The sequence below is a fragment of the Plectropomus leopardus genome, chromosome 21 (assembly GCF_026936395.1).
Source record: "Plectropomus leopardus strain MGB_pleo_1.0 chromosome 21, ASM2693639v1, whole genome shotgun sequence".
Classification (NCBI taxonomy): Eukaryota; Metazoa; Chordata; class Actinopteri; order Perciformes; family Serranidae; genus Plectropomus; species Plectropomus leopardus.
In genome coordinates, this window is record NC_142196.1 from 10,025,503 (window position 1) to 10,050,583 (window position 25,081).

The window sequence follows — 25,081 nt, forward strand, 5'->3', positions numbered from 1 at the left end:
GTTGATACTTCAGTGCATAGAAAAACTTTAGGCTAAATTCTGAGTTTTAATTGTAATGCAGTCATTTCATAATGTTGTATTTCAGTGCTTCCTCCACTACAACAAATCAGCTTAACAAACTTTACAAATAATTTAAAAATATTGTATTTCATCATAACTATTTTAGATGATTAACAAGAAGAGAAAATAGAAGTGCTTTGATTTGAATACATTAAAAAATTATAATTATTTCTCATACATTCGCACATTTCTCCTGTAGTAAAAGATAAATGATTACAGGAGGGGTTTTTTTTGTTTCTCTCTTTATATTTTTACTGTTTCCTTTTGCTTTTTTTCCAGTATTATTATCATATTCATTACTCTGTATGCACTGAAGGAAATGTATGATGCCATCAGCAGCAACATGCCCAATAAACCGGACTCAATTTTCATCTTAATAACCAAGAATTACAACTTTGAAAACTTGTTTTTATTGTGCTGTGTCTTAACACTTGTGATGAGGGACTTCATTTCAGTGACATAATTTGTTAACTATTTTAAAATGTGGTTTTCTTACTTCCGGGTGAAGAAAAAATCTTTACATCTTCTAATGTTTAGCTTCAGTTTTGGTATCCTGAATATTACGACCAGTAAAACAATAAGTGATTTTAAAGTTTAACAAACTTTGATACAGTAAAAATGCTTGATTTACATTAATTTGGGATGTCTTGAACTCAAATATTTCACTTTTTGTCTGGAATTGTGGAGCTATGTTTTTTTTTTTTTTTTTTAATAGCACCTAGATTTTCAGGTTTGAAGTCCTTTTAAGTTAAAATTTATAAAATGAAAATGCTTGATTTTTGTGAGTGCATATAGTCAGATATGTTCTCAACTGAAATGTAACAGTCAATGTCTATTAAATACTAAATAACAAAGAATGTGCACAATTTCTTCACAATTTTGTGGTATTTACTTTATATTACGGTTTCTATTTTTGCTCTTTTGAAAGGAGAGGAAAACGTGACGTCACCCTCCTTATGGGAAGTGGTGAATGATTGGCCACGCCTCTGTGCGCGAGGCAGGCAGGCAGTAACGTGAACGTCGGGGTGGTGGTGGAGTCTGATTGAATCAGCTTAGTGAAGAAACTACAGCGGGAGGAAACACAGTCGGTCGGTCTTTACTTGCTCAGTTTTTTTGTCAGAGCATTCCCTTTAAAATGGCGTATCACAACAGTCCGTACAGAGCTCCTCCGCACATCAACGCGCCTCCGGACCAGGGCTTTCTGTGGAATATCTTCCAGAGGTGAGTGCGGGGAAGGCGGCTTGTTTAGCTGCTGCCGCTCCGCTCCGCTCCGCAGTGAAAACTGCTGTCATTTGTAGCGCGAGGAGAACGAGAGTGGGGCCGGGTGGTGGTGACACGAAGTATTTCATTCACAGCTTGTTTTGTCTTTACTCTAATGAACTATTTTTTATCAAAGAGTAGTGCTCCGCAGTGACATTTTGTCAGGTCTTACTAAGGTTACCTTTCAGTTGTAAAGCTTCCTGGAAATACAACTGCACAGACACATAGCCCATAGCAATTCACGTCACTCAGCTTGTGTGTCAGTGTCACAGAGCTTTATCATTGGCGTTAAATGTCACGAAATGAATCTGTGAACTGTCTCCTACAGCAATGCAGAGTTGGAAATTAATCTTTTTGGCCACTTGCAACTGTGGCTGGTGGACTCCAAGATCTACCAACCTCTGAGCAGATTACTGTTGTTTTTGTGGCTGGTGAGTGAAGCAATTTAAGCAGCCACTTGCATATTTTACCAGTATTTGGCTGTTGGCTGTTGCTAATTTCCAACCCTGCAGCAACGAGAGTTTACAAACTGGGGTCCAAGGACCTCCAGGAGTCCTTGAAGGCTTTGTGTTCTGGGTTATTCCAGCAAAAGAGAGACAGTCCAATTTTAAAATGATCCATTTACAGATGGAGACACGAGAGAATAATTCATGAATGAATCTTTCAGCTGCCTGTGTCTGCACCATATCCGCACCAGTGAAAAATCCTCTCAAGATGGGGTTTCCTAAAAAATTCTGACAGTTGTGAGTCTATATGACGCAGTGTGAATCTATTTATGGGGGGGCTGACTTGAATACATTGGAAGGCTCTGTCCAAAACAATAACCATAGAGTGTGTTATTTGTTCTTGAGCTGATGCCAGTATCAGTGGCGCTTTTCAACCACTGATAGTCATCAATTTCACCACAGAGTCAAAAGTGTGTCAGCAGCTTAGAAGGTCACATAGTAAGCAAGGAAGGAAAAGCATGATATGCTATGGCCCCTGGTAATAGTAAGCTATAGAGTTATGTAATACTGCAGAGGATTTTTTCCTGCTGCTTTGCTTTCTCACAACATTGAGATGCTGCGCGCATTGCAAGGCACCCTTAACGAATTATTAATGTATGGCGCAAATCCTTTTCAGGTTGGAAGTACACCATTTGTCTCATACACATCTTTTGCTATAGCTTTTACACATCAACAGCACTTCTCATGACTATCATGACTGTGTGCACATCATAACACATCATTACACGTCATGCTAACACAACAATATGACTTTCATGAACACAGTCATCCGTCACATGATCATTATGCTGCCTCATCTGCTGCCTCCTGGTAAATATCTGTCAGAGCCGTGCTGGAATTCCCTCAGTCATGTGATCAGAGTCAATAGAGCATAGTTGAAGCGGGAGGCATCTCAATCTCAGTGTCACACACACACTTTCCAATGGCAATGTATGACTCACCGTTTCACTGTTACACAGTGTTTGGGTAGCCATTCAGGTTAAGTCACACCTTCTAACTCTCGTTCTCTAATCCTGAATGTGTAATGACAGGAGAAGAAATTGAGTCATTCATTCAGAAAGGGGTTTTTACGCAGTGAATGGTGGAAGAAGACTGCATTTGCACTGTAGTCTGCCTCTACATTATTATTTTTTTTTTATAAATATGGCCCATATAAAATCTAAAACCTGACACTGGGTGAAACATGAGGATGCCACTCAGTCCCTCTTGCTTGAAAGTTTCAATGACGTTGGTATGACAAAAATGTTTGAACCCAGCCCTTCACGAGTCAAGATGTGTTGCTATGGGAGTAAAACAACACTGACTGTCTGCTACTACTGATCATTTAGGAACAAATTTAAACGTATTTTAAACACATTAGAACTTGTAGGAAGGGCATTTGGTTCATCTAGAATAATGGTTCCCAACTAGTGTGTTGTGGTCCAAAAGTGGGTCGTGGGTCCATTCTGAATGGGACGCAAGTGTTTGTGAGTGTGTCAGGTTTGTAAAAAAACACACAATATTTTGAAGTACAGACCTACAGGGCCTAATTTATTAAGCCAACCTGTTTTTACAGCGACTGTTTTATTACCCTATTGTTGGTATTATTTGGCCTGTTAACATGCTGTGCCTTACAGCATCGCTGATCTTAAAGCAATAATAGGCACTTTTTTGGTTGCAGTCCTATTTATTTTTCTAAATTTCAAATACTTTTACTTTATACTTTCATAAGGTTTTATTTTATTGTGTTCTGAGCCCATGTGTTGTTTACATTTTTTGAAATAAAATTGAATATGTTTGAACCTTGAACTAATGACTAAGGAGAAATCTGGCCCCTGTGAGTGGACGAGTTGGGACCCACTGATCTAGAATAAATGAACAGGAGTTTTTACATGCAGTAGTGATCACTGAAACATGTGGACAGTCTAACCTGAAACAGACCCATTATTTGATCCACAACTTATATCATAGATTTTTTTAAAAAAGTTACCCAAAGTAGCAATGGAAACTGACCGTTGGACACCAGGATTTCCTTGGAAGCTTCTGTGAACGCAGCTTTAGTTTGGAAGTGTTTTCCATTATTGGAGCCACAATGACATCGTTTATGTGGAAAAGTAGGGCGAGCTTTATTCCCCGAGCCATATTCCAACCCGATTGCTCAATAGGAAACAGTGAAACATGGGAAACTCTGAGCAGAACAGCCCACTGAGCCGTGGTGTTTTATGTTGTCCCACTGCTTTACCTACAATTTCTGTATTTGACGGTGTGAAGATGGACACGCCAGATGGTTTACTGTCTGCGCTGCAGGCGAGACTGAGTTTTAATGATGCTTTCACTTTTTCAGCTCCCTTTACGTGAAAGTTTGGAGAGGTAACTTAACCTGAGGCTGAGTGAGTGAGCTGGTAAGAAGAGAAGAGGCGAGAGCTCATTCTGTACACACATACGTCTTTGAGTTAATCTATCAGTGTTTGGTAAAGGCTGGGTACCCCCACTGCCTGCCCCGACCCAACCACTCCTCACCATCAGGGACAAAGCTCTCATTTATGGAGGCGTGCTGAGAGCTGTTTTTCTCCCCAAGGAAAGCTGTCGGGTTTGTTTTTCTTTCTTTAGGTGGGGGGAGGTAAAGCGAGGAGAACGCACAGACTTATAGCTGATCAGTGCACAGACAGCCATGAAGGCTGCAGACATGGAGATGTGACCGCACACAACACGTCACAGCTGGGAGTGGAAACCCAGCCCACAAAGTCAGCACTGGGCCGGGCTTGAGGTTTTTTTCTGTGGGGGGTTCCCCGTCTCCTTCCCTCCCTCTTTTTCTCTGCTGGTATTCAGCTTATGTTTGATGAGTGTGCTCTGTGTCGACAGGTCGGGGCCAAGCAGGTTGCTAAGGAACAACTGAGTCACTGAATGTTTAACTGCTGCATTTCAAAACTGCGAGGCCCGTTATTTGTGTCATAGTCCAGCCTGTTAATGTTTTTATGTCTCTGCGTCTCAGAGAAAGACTCTTGGCTTGAGTTTCAGAGCTACGTTATCAGCTGCCCTGTGTTTAGAGAGATGGTTAAAAAGTCAGTGCAGAAGTAATGCAGTTCTTTTGAGATCTAGTTTCTGAAAACTAGATTACGGATCTTGACCACGAGTGAGTTGTTATTGGTATGCTTTTTTTCCCCTTGACCTAGAACTGCTGGATGTTGGTCACGGGATGATGACATATCCAGAAAGTATTTCTAAGCTCTACTAAGACTCTGATCTAACACAAGAAGATACAGAACTCATGAAAAGCTATTGAAAGTTATAAAACCATCTCATCACACACTGAACTACACAAGTTTATTGGCTTTTATTCAAGCTGTTATTATGCGTGTTAAATGATCCTTTTGAAAAAATGTAGTCAAGATAGACATATCCACTCACTCTGTATTTTTCCCATATTAACAGGGTCCACAGATTATCGGCCTGGTCGTTTATTGGGGCTGATATTTGGTTTATTACCTTTATTGTTGATTACCTTTACTTGCATTTTATTTTAACGATCGTTAAATCTCAGGGAACAATTTTATTTAATTATCCTTTTTTTCACTTGAGTTTGTAAAAAAGGTAGCTGGGAACTTACTGTATATGATGTTAAAAGTTTTAGTTTTGATTAAACATTTGCTAAAGGCATTTAAACTAAGTTTTGTGCTTGAGTTTGTTATATTCCAAATGCTAAATATTGACAGAAAGATTTTCTTTTTAATTGTAAATGCATATCAGTTCCAAATATCAGTTATCGGTCTCATTGACTACTGATAATCAGTATCAGTATTGGCCCTGAAAAAACAATATTGGTTTACCCTTATTAACCTGACAACCTATTAATTTCTTGCTATGACCTAACTTTAGACACTTAGCCTAAGTGTGTGGCTTTACTCTCTTTCTCTGATGTCCTCAGTATTTCCCTGGAAAAGGTTTACACTTTAACTCTTTTCAGTATTACCTTTAGAGTTCCAGTGTGTAGGATTTAGGGTCATAGTGTAGTACAGTGTGTTATCACCTGGAAAAAAAAGTTTTGTTACCTTTGAATGAGCTGTTTTTGTCTACACAGGGAGCGGGTCCTCGTCCTTGGAGTCCGCCATGTTGTTTTGCTGTGCTTCTACAGTAGCCCAAAATGGACAAAACAAACACGGGTTCCAAATAGGGCCGTTAGTGTTTTCATGTCGGGCACCGTAATAAGCAACACCACAGTGATGAGCTGAACAGCGTCATAAAAGCACTGATTTTTAATGTGAAACGGCTTTATTCAGTGCTTTTGCTGATTTAAATTCCAATTTGTCCATTTGTTTTGGAGAAGAAGAGCCCTCTGCAGATAATTCAGCCTGGTAGGAACCTCCTGATTGTCTGATATTATATTATCAGAGAAGACAGGTGCTGGACAAGTGGCAGATTTGAGATGTGCTGTAGGAGAACACTGATTTGCTTTATTAAGTGTTTTTACCGGTTTAATCACCTGGTCTGTTTGTTTTGGAGAAGAAAAGACCTCTGCGGAGAATCCGGCTCCCGGTACAAACCTCCTTAACAACAAACATTGAATGAATCAGTCGACTAGCTGATTTACTGGCCAGTTGTCTAAGATGTAAGCCCCAGGTCCTGGAGAGATAGAAAGAAATCAAAATATTAAAGATTACCTTGTCATGCTAAATTCTAGTGAATTAATTCTCATTTTGAGCCTTTGGAAGCTGCAAATTCTTGAGGCATTTTGTCTTCATGTGATAGTAAAGATACATGCAGGAAATGCAAAAAGAGAGAACGAGAGGGAGAGGGTTATAAGAAGCAACAAAAGATCCCTGGCCAGAATCTAACAGGGGACATTATATGGTCTTAACCAGTAATCCACAGCACGCCTCAGTAAGCTCTTTTAAAATGTGCTGGAGCTTCTCTAAAGCACGAGGCGGTTTTTAGTTTTGCTTTCTCTCTTTAAAAATATGCTACACTGTCTGAGATTCTTGCAAGCTGATGCTGCATGCTGGTAGCACTACAAGCTGCGTGTGCAGTTGCCAACATTCAGTTTCACCTTTCGCTGTCTCTGGATCAACACACACACACATTTACACACACACACACACACACACACACACACACACACACACACACACACACACAGCTTGTCTGGCTGGTCTCAGGGGAGCTGCAAGCGTACAAGCTGCCTTGTGTGTCCCGATCATAAAACTCCATTCATTCTCAGTGGACTGTTGAAATACTAACACGCGCTCAGGAGGATAAACTTTCAGCTGGCGAGTGTTGATACCCGCTGCTATTGTGTGTTTGAGTGGGTGGGTGTTTGAAGTGGTTAATGCAGGCGGTATCTAATCTGTGTTTTCGTCCCCAGGGTTGACAAGGACCGGAGTGGAGTGATATCAGACTCGGAGCTTCAGCAGGCTTTATCGAATGGTATGTATCAGAGTCTGACTGTTCTGCCACTCCCTATGTGTTTCCTTCTCTTGATATCTCCTTATTTTGGACCATCATTCCTTCTTCTGTCCTCTGTCTTCTCCTCTGTTTTATTACCTCTTCTCTGTTTTTAATCCCTCCGTCTCCCTCCCATCTCTTTGTTACACACCATTGCTCTCTGCCACTGTTTGATTTAAGCAGCTGCCAAGGAGAAAATGGATTGTGATCTTATTTTTATCCCAGAGTGGCAGGTATACTGAATAAAAATGAATGGAGTTTTATTTTTGTCCCAGGACAAAAGAGAAGCAGGGGAAAAGTTTATCAGTGCAGCTTCAAAGAAAACACTTCAGTGTGCCTCAGTGTCCCTGTGATGACAGCCGACTCCGCACTGTAACGGCTCCTGGTTGAAAGCGTTTGTTGTGTGGACTATAGGGATGCACAATATTTTTTTTTTTTTAAATCGTCATTGCGCTGTCAACATCAGCACATTGCAAAAGACTGCAATATGGCAGTCAGGAGTTTTTTTAGATAGTCAAAAGAAAATATCACTACTGTACTTGCCTTTGTGTTCAGTTCAGTGTGCAATCAGCTGAATAAAAGAATGAATTTATTTCCTTTATTTTTTTAAATTCAATGAGTAGTTTGTTGTATTTTAGCAGTATACTTAAAGCATCTGAAAGGAAGAATTGACCACATTTGAATTTTAATTTATCTCAAATAATATTATTATCGCATTATTTGACTCTATTAAACAGCAGTCTGAGCGGTGTCTCACTTTGACAAGAAGTGTCAAAAGGGAGGGATCAGAACAAATTTTGACCCTTACTGGAGAAACTATATGATTGATTTTTGTTGGATTTGCTTTATTGTGCCTAAAAGTGCCCAAATCTCATAGGTTTACAAGACACCTAAAGTGCCATTGCATGAGTCCAAACTTTCATGACTTTTAATTTTTTTCTTAACTTTGTTATTTCATAGCTTGTCTTTTAATATTTGTTATATTGAGCTTGATCCAATACTTATATTTACTTGAATGTTGATTAAGTATCAGACATGAAAGCTGTACCTACTAAATCTGACACCATAGTTTTCACGAACTACTTGATCCAAATACAGAAGAAGAACACTGAGTCCACTTTGATTGCACAGTGTTGTTACAGAGTGAAGGTTCTTCCTTCACAAACAATCTTTGGCTGATGACAGAAACCAGCGTGCCAAGTTGAATTTTGGCCTGCCATCAAGTCACTCACAGAATTAACGTTAATTAGCTCAAGAGACGTTTGTTTACATCGGCTACAAAAGCTGCTGCCTGAATGTTTTGTATGCTGTTGGTAGCATCCGAGCCTCGCAAATCTGTGTATTTTGCCAGCCTCCGCATATGAAAGCAGAGTCAGGGAATGGTACACCAAAGAAATTAATTCACATTCACACACGCGTGATTTTCACTTGCATATGGAGCATATTGCTTGCACTGTAGAGCCTGCCTGTAGCATCAGGGACACACTAGCAGGGTTTTAGTCATAGAATGTGTATTAGTTTTTTTTTAATTTGTAAATATGATTGATGTGCATTAATATAAGCAGAACAAATAAAAATGAAATGAAATCAGATGGACAAAGTAGAGTTCAATAAAAGGAAAAAAAAGTGTTTGATTTTTTTTAATTTTAGCCATACAGATCATTTGAAGTATGGGAAGTCCTCACCTTAGATCACTTGTTGTCTTTTAAAAAATGGAAAACCATTTTAACTAAGTTTGCCCCTGTTAATGTTTTTACAACTTTGTGTTTATTGGGGAATTAAAGAAACATTTCCATTATTACAAGATTTTTTCTTTTGAATTTTACTAAATGAGAATCCGAATTTGTAGTCTGTAAAGATCTCCTATACTTCCCCGTCACATGTCAGCTTCAACTCTACTTTCATCCCCCGTTTTCATTTTAAACTGAGTATATTCTTTGTGAGAACAGGCAGGGGATAGGGAACAGTCAATTTAAAGAAATCTGGTAATCCAGCGAGGAGTTTTTTTGTGCTGAAGACTGGGATTCATCTGAGAGAGATTGAAGACTTTGAGGGAATAATGAGCATGAAAAGGACAGAGCCTGAGAATAACAGCTGCTAGTGATGGAAGTGCCATCGCTCCTGGTCCTGTGTAGCTCGGGAGGAGGAGGATTCAGCGGATTAAAAGTTCAGCTCAGGGACCTTCTAAATAAAAAAAAGTATACTTGTGATTCTGCAAGGCTGTTCGGGGAGTGGTGTTGAATAAATGATACAGGTCGTCCTCTCTGCTCAAATCCTGGCAAGGGAAGTCAGTTTTACACTTGTGTGGACTGAGAAGAGAAAGCGGCTGGTGAAATATCTGTTTTTTCGTGCCCACACACACAACAACACTGTGCCAGCGTCACCTCTTGACCTTCATCACATCGAGACAGCTGGGTTGAAATATGGCTATGATTAATGAGACGCATATTTCGGTGCACAGGAGAAATTGTAGCACAGGTTGATGTTTGTCTTCTCATTAAAATATAATGTGTCCCCCGTCAAGTTTATGGTTGAATGGCTCAGGCAGCTTTTCAAAGACTTTTGAACAGATTACTCTCCTCTGAAACCCATTTTTCTGGGCACTTCAGAGGAAGAAAAAAAAAAACAAGTGTAGAAGCCAGAAGCAGCAGCAGCAGCAGCAGCAGCAGTGAAAGAAGCTGTTATCAAGCTTCACAGTGGCTATGTCTCAGCATACTGATTAGACTGTGAGTGTGTGTTTGTGCATGCATGCATGAACATGTGTTTATCTAAAGTATGCGTGAGCGTCATTTTGTCTGCATTCATGTTAGGGGTCAGCGAATAGCCTTCTTGTTTTTACAGACTTGGCATGTACGTGTGTTTTCTTTCCAGTGTTGTGTGTACTTGTGCACCTTGCTGCGCATGTGCGTGTTGTGAACGGCAGGTTTCCCGGTCCAGTCCCATCCAGTTCATTAGGCTCACCGTGATATGAAACAGAGCCAGTGAAGCTGAACACACACAGCACTACATCCTGTCCCACAGTTTGCTGGCTAAAGCCTAAAACTCAGCCACTGTCTGTCTGACACTGCAAATACTGCTTATATTTACAGCACACCATCATCTGAGCTTTGTCTGCCATGCCTGTGTTTTCCCGCTAGACCTCTGCCTTTATCATCCACCTCTTCTGTTCTCCTCTCCCCTTTTTCCCCCTCCTCCCTCAGGGAGACAGAGAGCAGAGAGTATCAAGGCCCTTGAGGCTAGGTAGTGAGGCAGGAGTTTACACACTCCTCCATCCTCTGCTGTTTCTACACCTCTTCTTATCTCCCCCTTCAGTTCTCTGCCTTCAATACCTGCCTTTTTTGCACTTGTGAAAACTATCAGCCTCCCTCTCCATGTTCCTGTCCTGCATTTTAATAGTTCCTCTAATCTTTTGCTGAGTTTTTTTTTCTTCTCAAAGTAAAAAAAAAATAATCTGCCAACAGGGATGGTGGGATATTTTCAATTGCTTTTAACCCGATTCTCTTTTATAGTGGTTTGATGCTTCTGAGGATCTTTGCTTGCTGTAAAGACGATGTCCCTTTTTAACAATGTTACAAACTGCATTATAAGCATGATAGTGGGCCGCATGCAGCAACATTCTCCTAAATGTCCAAGTTTTAAGATTTAGGCAGAAAAATAATATAATAAAAGAAGTACGTTTTCTTTCGTGTATAATCATCTGAAAACAAGAATCTTTTTTTTTCCGTAACTTATGAGCTGTTAAAATCTTTATACAGAGCAGGTCCTGTTCCACAGAGTCAACCATGTTGTTCATACAGTAGCCCAGATAGGACAAACCAGACACTGTCTCTATTTAGGGCTATTCATGTTTTCACGTGGGCCGCTGTACGTAGTTCTCCTACATGCTTGGCACACAGGACAAGTCTCAGTCGGTTGCAATATCCAAGCCTTATAGGGTTGCAGCCATATATCGTTTTTAAGGTATACTGTGATATGAAAGTTGACGATTATCATACCTTCTACATTTACTTATCTACAATATTGAAAAAAAATGTAACTGGATGGAAAATCTCACCTGTATTTTATTTTTTTAAGAGAGACTTTTTTCACATACTTCCATCAATTTCTTTTTTCAAATCTTAATTAGTGATACAACATTTCTTTAACCAAAATTAAATTTTCTGTTTTCATTCCTTTTAGGGTCATTCTGACTGATAATAATAATAACTTTGTTATACCTTGATACGGTGAAACCACAATATTTTCTGAGACTGTTATCGTACCTTGAAAATCTCATACTGTTACAACCCTGCGTACCGGCTTACCCACACACTAGTACTTTAAATTCCTCTTATATTTTCTCTACAGAGAAGAGTTCCTTTTCTTGTATTTATTAGAAACTAACAAAATTAAACGTGAGACTAGATATAGTCTCTCCTCTCCTCTCCTCTCCTCTCCTCTCCTCTCCTCTCCTCTCTTATTTCGTCTCCCTACATTCCTCAGGAGGATATGGCATTGTCTCATTGCCTGCTGTGTCCTCTGTCTGTTTGTCCTCTCTCTCTCTCTCTCTCACTTTCTCTCTTTCTCTCCTTTACTTAGTCCCATTTTTCTACTCTTTTCCTCCATCCCCCCTCCCTCCTCTCTTCAGTCTCTCCATCCCTCTATCAGTCCTGGGTGTGACAGTATCATCCCCGATGAGACACCGATTGGCTGTGTGCTGCCAAAGTGTGCGTGTCTGTGTTGTGTGTATGCCTTGTAGCTGTGCCATTTGCTATAAATACAAATTTGGCCTCACTTTGCTCAGCAGTGAGTCGACATCATACCAACTTGCCGTCATGCTCCTTCACTCTCCCGCGCGCACAGATTTATACTCCTCCTCAAGTTATTTATTTAAGTGTGTAGGAGCAGTAATAGCCACTAAAATTGCTGATTCGTTGGGAGAGCACGGGCCTGCTGTGCAGATTGCAGAGTTGGCTGAATGGCAAGGAGCTCGTTCAGCAACTCTTGCCTTTATACTACTATATTTGTAGCATTTTGTAAAACTCTGTTACACTGGAGCAAAGTTAGATGGCAGTTACCATTTATTTTTGTTTGCCAGTGTTGAGCTTTTTCAAATGTTTTCCTTTCCCTCCAATCTTCAGACCTGTGTAGCCATATCTGTCATAGCTGAATAGTGGATGTGATGCTTCATGCCGTCACTGAATGTGTAACACCCTGTAATTATGAGCTAATGGTCTGAGGCACCAGGGCTGTTAATGAATGAGAGTCCTTGAGCCCAGCCTGCTGGTCTGCGTCTCGCATCATGACTATTGTCTGGCAGAAAAACAAACTGACAATGACTTCCGCACTGACTCATTGGCCATTGACTATTTTTGTTTCATGATACATGAGCAATGATTTGACTGAGTCCTGGTGTTTGTTTGGAATTGCCTGCCAAGAAAGCTTAATTTGCTAAAGTCAGATGTCTGAGAGGACTACTTTATATGCCTGAATGGTCTTTCATGCTTTTGGGTTACAGGGTTTCCCTCAGAATCAATGTGTGGTAGTAGTTGCTGCTCCGTCTGTGCCCAGAGTACCTCTGCGCTCTGAGAGTGTGGTGCAGTCAGTAACCAAACAGAAATATATTCCAATAGCGCACCTAATGAACTAAAAATATAAAATCAACCAAAAATAAATAAATGAATAAATAAATATGTGGGAACCCAGGGGTTGTAGAAACTCCCTTTTACAAATGGATGCTATTTTTTATGACAGTTTGTTTTGAACATGGAAAACAAAAAGCTGGACAGTGGTTCAGCCAGCCTGACAACTAAGTCTAGATATCGGAAACTTGATACCTATACTGTATCAACTGAAATACCCTAGTACCAAGTAGTGTCAAAGTACCATCGGTCAAACAAAACCTGCGTTTGATCTTTTTGTGCTGGGACAGTGGCCTCGTGCCGTCCCACCTCCCTGTTGGATCAGCAAACTTGCTGTTGCTGCCATCTCCTTAGCTGCTCTCCTGTGGTGAGCAGTCAGGTCAGTGCCTGCCTGGTTAGTACATGTTTACACAGCACCAGCAGCTAACATCCAACACAGAGCCATTAAACAGTCCCAGAAAACCCATACTGACACTGAAACGGCTCGACTCTTTCATTAAATTATTAGTTAACATTAGCTGTGTGATGCTAAAAATCAGCTCACAATTGTTCCCGGGACAGAGCTCACACTCCTACAGCAGCTACAACCTGCAGACTCTGTGGTGTGATGAAGCAGGTCGTGGTGTATTTGAAAAAGGTAGCAGTTCAGTGTGCCAAGATGCCACCAAAACCTTTGAAAATATGGCTTTACTACACCCCCTCCATTCATATTATGGGTATTAAATGACGTACATAGTTGTTATCTGTGTTAATTTAAGAGTAGGCCTACTGGTATCGTAATTTTGTAAATCATACTCCGCCTTACTGACAATTGATTAGGCAGAAGGAGACAAAGATCCCTCTGAGCAACTGTTAAATAAGAATAGAAGAAATCATTTATTGGTAAAAACAAACAAAGAAACAAAACAAAAAATGGAAGCTTAGCATTAAAATGTATGCAGATTTAAGTAGGAGCAGGTTCCTGTTTCAGTGTCAAAAGCACGATAATGCCTACAACAAAATCTGTTGTTCAGACTTCACAATAGAAATACAGGGTCAGTCTCAGGTTAGGACTATTGTGTCTCAGATCAGGAAATATCAGCTGAGCATACAATGGACCGATAAATCACAGTTTAAATGCATTCACTCCAGCCGCTGAGTAGACTGCAGAGGGCCCGAGGAAAACAGATTCCCCAAAAAGTCAGAGCCAAATTGCACTGTTTTGGTTCAATAATGACTGAGGGTCTCTTGCGCTTTCCTGCACTGGAAAACTACTTGAAAATCAAAGGGCAATTGGTAGAGCCCTACTGATATTGAATTTTTGGGGGCTGATGGGGAAAAAAATGCTGATATTGATATATTGACTGATACTATACATATATGCAATTCAGTTATCCCTCAGATATGGTAATCAAACAGCTGTCACAAAGATATGTAATGGAGGCAGGATATTTCAGAGTTTAACAATAAATATTATTGTCAAAAATGACACAGCTGCACTGAAACAGTAAACCTCATTGGGAATGTGATAATTCTAAATTACTCTAAGCATCTTTTTCTGCATTATGATCCATAAAAATAAACTTTTCATATTATACATATCGGATAACATGTAAGCCGATACTGATATATTTGTGATGGACCAATATCAGCCCATAAAATCAGTTGACGGATATATTGGTCAGGCTGTAGTATTTGGGAGAAAAAATGGTTACAACAGTATTCTCCCCTGTTATGCAATACTTTGGGGACATTGACTAAATGGAAATTTTAATAAATTATTCACCTTCGGGGCCCAAACTATTTTAAATGCAAATAATACATTTGGTGTCTGAATTATACTGTTTTTAATCTTAATAAATTATCCTTTCTTGAAGGAAAGAAGCAAAACATTAATTAACATTAACAGGTGATTTTAAACTTGAGAGTTTGAGAGAACTTGAGAACTTTTGAACATACCACACAATGTGTTCAATATAAATTTAATCACTAGAAATACAAGGTGATGATGATAATTAGGCTTTTTCAAGAAAGGTGTGTATGTACAAGTGTCCCCGCTGAGCCCCAGCACAGCCGTTATATGTATGTGTATACACTGCGGTCAGTTCACTCTGTTTTTCCACCAGCCGGCCTCTCTCCTCACCTCCTATATTCCCTCTCTCCCCTCCTCCTCTCCTCTCTCTCTCCATCTCACCACCGGCTCACCAGTGAGAGAGCTCAGTGTGCGGACTGGACAGAGAGTGTATTGTCCCAGTTTGCCATCACACTCACACACACAGACACACACAAACATCTCAACCAACATGACCACCTCACACTGGGCAGCCGCAGTCTGTCTGGCATACACTGGTGACCTCACAGTTCGCTACTGGTGTGAAAAGTGTGTGTGTGAGTGGTAGGATCAGTGTGGCTGCAAAGGTCACAACTTGTTCTTCTATCCTCTGCCTTTGGCCATTTTTGTGATGGCTCTAATGCTGGAGCGACATTTATTCAGACGTTACAAAACGATTTCTGATGTCTCTGTGTGTCTGTCTGTCTAATAGTCTGGCCATCTTCCAGATTTAAATTTAAATTTAACATTTTGGCTATGGTCAAGTCTCAGCACAGAAGAGCTCAACGGATAAATCAGCCATCCTAAACTCTGGCTGACATTAGAGTCCACAGTTAAACATCATTATGGACGATGATATCATTGTTTGGCGGTGGGAGGGCTATGTCTATAAATGTACATTAACTTTTTAAATACCTCATCATATCATTTCTATATGTATGTGTGTTGGATGGAAATTATATGTTTTATTTTTTGCCAGTTTGAGCCCAATTACATACCATCCTCATTTACTCACCCAGGCTTTCCTAATGTTTCCTCCTTGTAACAGCTACCTCATGAAGAAAATCATCTAATTATAAAAAATAAATAAATAGTAATGGTTCATTTAAAATGATAATAATAAAGAAATTGATGTGAGAGGATATGATCAGTGACTGTGGTAAATCTTTGTGATGGCAGTAACAATTGGTCACCAAGAAAGGTACCTCTTGTCCATCTGGCAGTAACAGAATCTGGTGTTAAATTGTGCAATTAAAATCCCTTTTTTTCTTTTAATGAATCGGGCGTCACAAAGTTGGGCGATTACTTTGGTCCACGGGCAAGTGATCATGTCCAGTCTCAGGGTTTATGCATCCATCTGCTCATAAGTAACAAACCATTGCAGTACAACAACACAGGCTAACATTTTGATGTTAAACAGGTATAATGTTTAACATGCACTGTCTTAGTTTGCTAACATCTTCTGACGAGCACTTGAGAAGAATTAGAGCTGAGGCTAATGGGAGTGTTTTGCAGTTATATGTTCAGAAACCAAAATACCATAACAATAAAAAAGACCTGATGATGGAACTAGATAAAAGTCAGTGGATGAACAAAATAATGAAAATCAAATTCAACACGATCCCTCTGCTCTACATACTCCAACCATCTCCACCCCCTCAGGACTAAGTTCTGCACCGTGGGGGATCAGGCCTTCTGTTCTGCAGCCTCTTGTCTGGGGAATGTCCTCCCTGACCATCTGAGGGCAACACGGACTGTTGAGAGTTTTAAAAAATGACTTCAAACATTCCCTTTTAGCTAAACCTATGACTTTTAAGTCGACTCTTGCTGGTTTCTCTACTTGCTTGTTGTTTTTATTTGTTTTTTCTGCACCTTTTAGCACTTTGAGATTTCTTCCAAATGTATAGTGCATTACAAATAAAATGTATTATTATTATTATTTTTATTGATATTATTAAATGAAGGGATGATAAATGTGTATACCAAATTTTCTTTTATATTAAGACATTTCACTGATAAACAAAAATGTCAACCTAGTGATAGAGGAAAAGTCAGAGGATCACCAAAGTCAGTAGGATTCATCCTCTGGGAAAGTGTGTACAAAATTTAATGGCAATCCATCAGATAGTTTGAAAAAAAAATGTTTAAAAGTTTTTTTTGTGGGGCTTTTTGCCTTTAATGGAGGACAGTGACAGTGTGAAAGGAGGGAGAGGGAGGGGACAACATGCGTCAAAGGGCCGCGGCCAGACTTGAACCTGTGGCTGCTACTTGGCTTTGTACAATCCATCAAATAGTTAAGATAATTTAGACTGTGAACCAACTGACCACCTGACATCGCAACACCAGTTACATAAGAAGGAGCCCTCTTTTTTCTGCCATTTAGAAATGGTGGCAGAAACGATGTCAGGTGCACTTCAGTGTGCAGAGAGCAGACCAAACATGTGGATTGTTGTGTCTGTCATTAGTAGTTATGGCTCTTGTAAAGAGGGGAATCGGGGCTCAAGAGTGCAACATGGGTAGCTGTGTCTGGCATCGTTTTAAACCAACAAATGTCCATTTACAGACCTGACTGTTAATGCATGCTGCTGTGATCAGATGGCACAAATGTCATCTAAAAAACAACTTGCAGGGGATGCAAGGTTTTGATTACACTGCACTGCAGCAAAAAACAAAACAAACAGCAGTCACTCTTGGTTCTACAAATTGGTCTTGCATCAATATGCTTATGATACTCTCTGATTGTTGCTTTAGATGAGCAGATAGTATAATATTATAGATTCTGGCCCAAACCCCAGCTTCCGTATGAGCCTCAGGCCTGGTCCCAGGACTGCTCTGCCCACAGTCCCAGACAGCCTCACCCATCAATAAAACAAACCAGAGAAGAGGAAGGAGTGTTCTCTTTGAGCGCTGAAGTAAAATCTTAAAATCTTGAGGTGCTGAAGTCCTAAAGCCTTTTCTTTCACTTTAATGGACTTTTTTTAAAAGGTGAAATGTAGGTGAAAAGGAATCAACAACAACTTCTATATTCTACTTTACTTTTATTTAAATGAGATGCTCAATTTCAAAGAGTTTTATCTAAGCTCTTATGGCTCACGCTGCAAACCTGCTTACTGCTGGCATAGCTAAACTGTGGAGGGAAATCAAAAAACAAGCCATCAGGAGCAACACAGTGTGAAAAAGCCTCCATGCTAAAATTCTGCAGATGCTGTTTTTCGGGGTCTGCAGATAGAGTTGCAGGGAGGAATCTTAGGTCAGCAGAAGCAGAGAGTTCAGGTTACTGCAACAAAAACTAAACTGCAGATGTTTTGCGCTCCTTCTCATCTCCTCTTGTCTCTTCTCTTTTGTTGCTCATCTGGTTATCTCTCCTCCTTTCTCTCTTGTTTTATGTTTTTTACTTGTTCCCCCTGTCTTGTCTCTTCGGTGCATCCTCCCACACTCACTTCTCTTTATTTCTGGTCCCGAGCTGTTGGTCCTCTGTGTAATAAAGTGAGATGGTGAGTCAGCAAGGATTTAGATGCCCGGATAAATCTCAGTGTCTTGAGACTGGAGAGTGTGAAGAGGGCTATAAAGTATAAACACCCTGCTGAGCTAAAGCCCAGTCAGTCTTTTTCAGGCCGTGTAAGTGACAGCTATATTCACACAAGATTGAAGAGTTTGTCTCAAAGATGAAAAATAACCATTTGGTGGGTGTGAGGGGAAAAAGGATGCAAAATGTCACAAAACTTAACTGCTTTTGAAACCCACAAGCTCATCATTAAATGCATTTATATCTCACCCACTCCCTCCTTAATGCGATTTTGACATTTGGTGAATGCTTTTATCCTCCTCTCCCACGAGTGCATTATTAGTGTGGGTGGCTCCTGTGAGAACTGAGTATGACCGCTGTCCATCATCTGTCTGCACTTAGATCATTTCTACTTCACTGTCAAAATGTCAACAGGAGGAAGTTATGATATTGAAGCAGATGGACGATAGGTCATATATTCCTAATTTAGGCAATCTTACATTGGCTTCCATTTAGGGCTGGGCAATATATTGATATTGTATTGATATCATGGTATGAGACAAGATATTGTCTTAGATTTTGGATAATGTAATATCATAAGTGTCCTTTTTTCTGGTTTTAAAGGCTGCATCATAGTCAAGTGATTTAATTTTGAACTTAACAGATTGTTCCAGCTATAGCCTTTCCCACTTTCCCATTGTGTAAATATTTTGTAAAAATACAAATAGTCAACCCCACAATATTGTCACAAGACCGATGTTGAGGTATTTGTTACAAAAATATTGTGATATGTGATTTTCTCCATATTGCTTTGTAGGGGTTGACTGAAATAGGTTTTTCAGGTCTGATACCGATACAGATTATTGGTAGTCAATGAGACTGATAACCAATAGTTGGAACCAATACACATTAACAATAAAAATGAAAATCTTTCCTTCAGTACTTAGAATCTGGATTATAGAAAACTTATACACAAAAGTTTGTTTGAATTTCTTTTACAGATGTTAATTGAATTTCTTACTCATTTGTACAATAACAGTAAAGATATTCTATATTCTTTATCAAAATTGAAACACTCATCATCATATACAGCATATCATATCATCATATACAGCTGCAAGTTGAAAAGTGAAAAGCCTGTTTTTTAAAAAAAAATAATTTTATTTTTATTTTTTATTCAAAATGGTGTTTACTCCTATTTATGACGTAGCAAATAAAGCATTTGTTGTTCAACAGAATGTTACGACAGAAAGTTATTGCAGTATGTTTAAGTGCCAGTCTTTAATAGTTTTAAGCATATTTCTATTATTATTTACTTTTATTATCAGGATTATATGGTCAACTGCAGTTATTTTAGCCATAATTGTGACATGAAATTTTCATATCATTCCAAACCTGAGTGCAAATTTACAAATGTCCATTGCAATTGCACTGCATGAGCTTTTATCCCCTCATAATTATCACCTTGATTATCTGATGCTTCATCACATTATTAACTATATCCCCATGCCTCCAAAAGTGAAATTATTTTGATTGTTTTTAGTTTTGTTGTTCTTAGAGTATACACTAAAATAGCTTACTGGTCTCACTAGTGTGGTATGTTTTTAACTAGTGTACTTCTGTCTCACAGGCACATGGACTCCTTTCAACCCAGTGACCGTCCGCTCCATCATATGTAAGTAGCTGCTGACAGTGACATGCCCAACTTTCACACAACTGCTTGTTGTTCTCAGTCTGTGCAGGTTGTTTATGTACCCCCCTCTCTATGACAACCGGATAATTTCATTACGACTTGAACAATCTGAGGGCAGACACAAACTTATCTTTGGCTTCAGTAACTGCTGCTCTAGTGGAAACCCAGCAGCCATCAATATCAGGAGGAGGAGCGAGCATCAGCAAGGAAACGAGAAAGTCGGTCTCAAAAGGCAGCTGCCGATTGCCTCGGACTCCAAATATCGATCTGTTTGCTCTCATAAAACAGTTGTGATGTGCAGAAACTATAAACTCTGCAGTGTAGTTAAAGATGAGTTTGGCAGCTTTTTAGCTGCACTGTTGTAGGTCGAACTGTACTTCAACACAAATAAACCTAAAGATATTTTAGATGTTTATTTTTTTATATTTCATTTTTTTCCAGAAGAAAACTGAAATACAGTTAAACACTGCAGTATATACAAACAGTTGGTCGCCTTTGTATTTATACTAGCAATTGCACTGATGGATGTACAAGTGAGTTCATTTGGTAAATAGTCAGTGATCATCTCATGAGGTCACATACACAATCCATCTCTGCCAGTAATTGTATCAGTCTGTAAATTTAATTAAAAAGACATTCTTTACATCCCTTGAATAGTAGAAACAAAATCTATCCAGTCAGTCTTTGTTGGAGGTTCGGCCTGTAACCATTTTCGTGTTACAGCTTTCTTGCTGGCAGCTAATAATATCTTTAGAAGATATTTATGTTGGGCCAAATGATGAGCTGCAATATTGCCTGAATCGATCGTAGTAAAGGAGCAGTCAATTCCATCCCTAAACATGTTTTGTGTTGCTTGTGTTACTTCCTGCAAATACAGAAAGCCTGGGCAGCCCCAGAATATGTGGAAATGATCTGCCAGCTGTTCACCACATTTCCTCCAGTGTAGACCTCTGTCCATCACACCTGTCTGTACACTTTTTAACTTAGGGGTTACAAAATATCCAATCAAATGTTCTAGATTTTCAGTCTTAAGTCTTTGGTATTTGAAATAATGTGTCGGATTTGTTTCGTACTTTCAAACTCCTGGCACATTTTGTGCTATTGCTCCAAGTTTACACAAAAATATGTTAAAAATATCTTTCCCCGGGTCTCACATGTACTTTGTTCCCTTTTTGTTGTGTGACTTGCAGAGTAAATCCCTGTAATTCCATCGCCTCCTTTTCCCACTATTCCATACTCAGTAAAGCCATTGTTTAATAGTCCCCCAGCAAGAGGCATATCCTGTGATAACACTCTCTTTGTTAGGAGGTAATTGGATTGAACCGCATGAGGGTGAGCAGTGGAGTATTAGTGGGGGGATCGAGCAGTCTTATGAGGCAGCGGTTAGTCAAGTGTGAGACACTTCTCTGCTCTCTGACAGCCATTTCCAACTATATGTGAGACCATTTCTGCTTTCATGTCACAGGATCTGTCCCAACTGCATACTGTTGTAGACTCGAGTGAATAACAGATTGTGAATACTGTCTCTAACTGTCCACCCTCTCCCCGTCAGCCATGTTCGACAGAGAAAATAAAGGTGGTGTGAACTTCAACGAGTTCGCTGGTGTGTGGAAGTACATCACAGACTGGCAGAACATCTTCAGGACCTACGACAGGGACAACTCCGGCTTCATCGATAAGAACGAGCTCAAACAGGCGCTGACTGGATTCGGTGAGCAGCAAAGTATGCTTCTGTATTTATGTTTGATTCATGTGGTGGAGGGCTCCATAGCTGTCTCTAGGAAGGTCCTTTCTCTGGGTCCAAAGGTCAGATTTTGTTCTTTCAGTAGCTCTGTGTGTGTTGGGATTAGGGGTCGACAGGTATTTTTTTTTTCAGGGCTGATATCGATTATTAATAGATAATGATAGCCAATATTTGGAACCAATATGCATTTACAATAAAAATGAAAATCCTTTTGTCAATATTAAGACTGCCTTTACCAAATGTTTAATCAAAACAGCAAGTTTCCAGCAACTTTTTAATAAAGTCAAGTGAAACTTTACATAAAAAATGAAAAAATAAAAATAGCTCCCTTATGTTTGACAAAGCAAAATTTCCTCCCATGTAAACACTTTGCACTTTTTATTTGATTAATTTTATCAGCAATCATTAAAATACAACGCTGACACAGATAATCGGCAAAATGCCAAATATAGGCCCCAATAACTGGCCAGGCCGATAATCTGTTGAGTTTGGATAGACCAACATGCCACTAGAAATAGTTTATTAAAGAAATAGTTTGAAATTCTATCCTTAATTTATCATCTCTGCTCATGTATTTTGTTAAATACTTTAGGTTTGATATCATGGACATGCAATTTCAATTTGTGATCTGCAACAAGGAGCAAATAAAACAGGACGAATCTAAAATCATTTTGCAGAAAAAGCATTCATATTTGAGACAAAGTCAACATGATGTGTTTGACTTTGAGATCCTATTTCCAGTGTTTGTACTGTCTAAAAGTGTCACGGCTAAATCCCTAAAGACTTTTGTTTAAGTTCAGTAAATGCCAGAGGAGCCGAAAATCGATACGCTGTTTGAATTGTTGCCAACAATAAGTTCGAGTTAAAGCTGGGGAAACTGTTCTGTGGAGTCTCTCTCTCACAGCTGAAACTTTAGGCTGTTTCAAGGTCACATGTTTGTCTTCACACTAAGTTCAAATCTGTTTGTGGTCACATTTTTAACGTCTTTTTTGTTACTGTGTCCAGGCTATCGTCTTTCAGATCAGTTCTACTGCACGCTGATAGAGAAGTTCGACCGTCAGAGGAAGGGACAGGTTGCCTTTGATGACTTCATCCAGTGCTGTATTGTACTACAGGTAAGAGATTCACCCTAAATCAAACTGTATAAAACCTGATTTCTCAGTTTTTCTTCCTCCCCACACATTTATGTTGTCACAAATATTACATCATTGATTCTTATCAATTCTCAATATTTGAAATGGTTTCAATGGTTATTTTCGGTTGTATTGATGCGCCACTACCAGCTGCGCTTTCTCTCTATTGTTAATATTTACTTCAGGCAGTCATGCTGCTTTTCTCTGCCACTAACTAAGAAAACAAAAGTAATCTTTCTCATGTGTATAGCCTTATTATATAATAGTACTGAAAATCATATAGACTATTGATATTTTTCAAGGTATTGTATGAAAGTTAGAAATTCCAAGACTGTGACAGCACAGCACAGAGTATAGGACGCTCTTTGGTTTTACTACTTGCATCACAACTAAGCTCCTCTTGTATTCATAAGATTCAAAAGGGGAGCCTTAATTATGTATATTTAAGAAACACATTACAGTCTTCCCTTTTAGATTATTAATCCTCCGAGGAAGTTCAACTTGAGCCTCTTTGTTCCGTTTTAGTAATTTCACACACATGGAGTTGTAATGGAAGCTGCCAAGCGTAACTGTAACCTTTCACTAATGCAGCAGCTGAAGCAGCTCTTCAGGTACACCAGTGTAGAAATATAACAGTAGCTTTTGAATCGCCATGCTCAAGGTCTGACAGTAGCTCCCGAGCTGTCAACCACTCACTTTGCTTTGTTTAACACTTTTTTCAGACCTGGATTTGAATTAATGACCTTGTGTTGATATAACTGCATCTTTATAAGTGTAGGATAAAGAATTAAAGCACATGTATCATTAAGTGACCCAGTGTTGAATGCCTGTTTACTATGGTAGTAAATGTATGAAATGTGATAGTGATAATGTTGTAAAATTGTGATTAAAAGGTTTCTGATTTTGCCCAATCAGTTTTCCTGTAGATCCTTGGAGTCTTAAAAGGCATTGAATTCATTAATCTAAAAATAGGGTCTTAAGTAGTGTTAAAATGTCTTAAATCAGTCTTTCAGAAGTCTTGAAAAAATGTTTTGGACATGTAATGTAGGACTCGATGAATTCTTTATTTTTCTGATGTTGCCTTTTAAAATCTCAAAATAATTGGGAGCATATATCTCTAATATAATGATAACATCAGGTGATTCAGGGTAGCAGAGCCAACACAATTCATGTTTTAAATTACAAAACACATATGGGAAAAAATGTCCATAATCCCTGTTTTTTGGTTTGTTTGTTTGTTTTTCGTGCTTAAATTTAATTCTAAGTGGCATTTAAAAAACGTCTTAAAAAGTCTAATGTGCCTTTATCTGTAGGAGCCCTGCTAATTTCTACTAATAAATGTACATCCATTTTGCATTTGAGACTTCGGCCCAAAGATAATGGAAAGTTTAATGTATCATTTTCCCGTCCTTTGCACAGAGGTTGACTGACGTGTTCCGGCGGTACGATACAGACCAGGACGGCTGGATCCAGGTTTCATATGAACAGTATCTATCCATGGTCTTCAATATAGTATAACGCACACGGATCATCACAAAAGAGCACAACTGGACACAACTGTGCCAAAGCTACCGGCACCTTCCGGATGTCTGCCATGGTGGACACTACAAGATTTTTTTAAACCTAATATTTAGCCCTAGTTGGGCTGTTTCACACAAATTTCTAAAATGAATACAATAAAAGAGGAACCTCCAGGTTTTTGAGGTTGTAATACCCTCCATGTGACAGTATTTGTCTTGAGGTACAACTACAGTGCTTCACATACTTCAAAAAAATCTTGTAGTGTTTTGTTTGAGGACAAATCTGAGCTACGTCTGTTGGGGTTGGGGAATATTATGGACACATTCTGTCTCTCTGTCAGTCTATCTGTCTGTTATTGTCAACAAACTTTTTAATGTCTTAACTTTAATTGATACAATTAAAAAATAATTGTTGAGAGTAAAAATGATGCATTGTAAATAAAATGCATTGCATGCTTTTCAGGGAAATTTAACCCCACGTTGAAGCATGCTTTCCCTTTCTAATCGTCTTTTCCTCAGCCCTGTTTTGCTCAAAGCCATGTTTACAAAAACAGTGAAAGCAGGTGATGTTCTGCGTCAAGATTCACTGACATGCCAGCTTACATGCCATATTTGTACAAACTTATTTTTAATGGCAAAATCTTCAAAATGTTAGAACATATAATTTTTGGTAGAGGGTAAGCGTAATGCCTTTTAGTATGGCTTATTTTTTTGTGCATGATGCCTTAAAATGTGTGAAAACAACACAAAAGAGAAATCTTTTATTAAAAAATTGAAAATCTGATGTGGAGTTAGATTTCATCATTTCGAG

At 39.1% G+C, this 25,081-nt stretch overlaps 1 protein-coding gene across 2 annotated transcripts; it reads left to right on the forward strand.

Annotated features, from left to right (window-relative positions):
• The first annotated feature begins 1,043 nt into the window (after nucleotides 1-1,043).
• pdcd6 (programmed cell death 6) lies at nucleotides 1,044-25,054 on the forward strand. 2 transcript variants are annotated; one of them, XM_042510256.2, is made up of 6 exons: nucleotides 1,044-1,281; nucleotides 7,165-7,226; nucleotides 19,811-19,855; nucleotides 21,426-21,596; nucleotides 22,623-22,732; nucleotides 24,170-25,054. In XM_042510256.2, the coding sequence occupies exons 1-6, from the start codon at nucleotides 1,196-1,198 to the stop codon at nucleotides 24,266-24,268; spliced, it is 573 nt and encodes a 190-aa protein (XP_042366190.1). In that variant the 5' UTR covers nucleotides 1,044-1,195; the 3' UTR covers nucleotides 24,269-25,054. The 2 variants fall into 2 exon arrangements, with proteins under 2 accessions (XP_042366190.1, XP_042366191.1); XM_042510257.2 differs by having other exon boundaries at nucleotides 1,047-1,281; nucleotides 21,426-21,584.
• Nucleotides 25,055-25,081: the final 27 nt, after the last annotated feature.

Coding starts and splice junctions, on each gene's coding strand:
- pdcd6 (XM_042510256.2), top strand. CDS start 1,196: ATGGCGTATCACAACAGTCCGTACAGAGCTCCTCCGCACATCAACGCG. Junction 1,282..7,164: donor CTGTGGAATATCTTCCAGAG/GTGAGTGCGGGG, acceptor TTTCGTCCCCAG/GGTTGACAAGGACCGGAGTG. Junction 21,597..22,622: donor TGGATTCGGTGAGCAGCAAA/GTATGCTTCTGT, acceptor TACTGTGTCCAG/GCTATCGTCTTTCAGATCAG.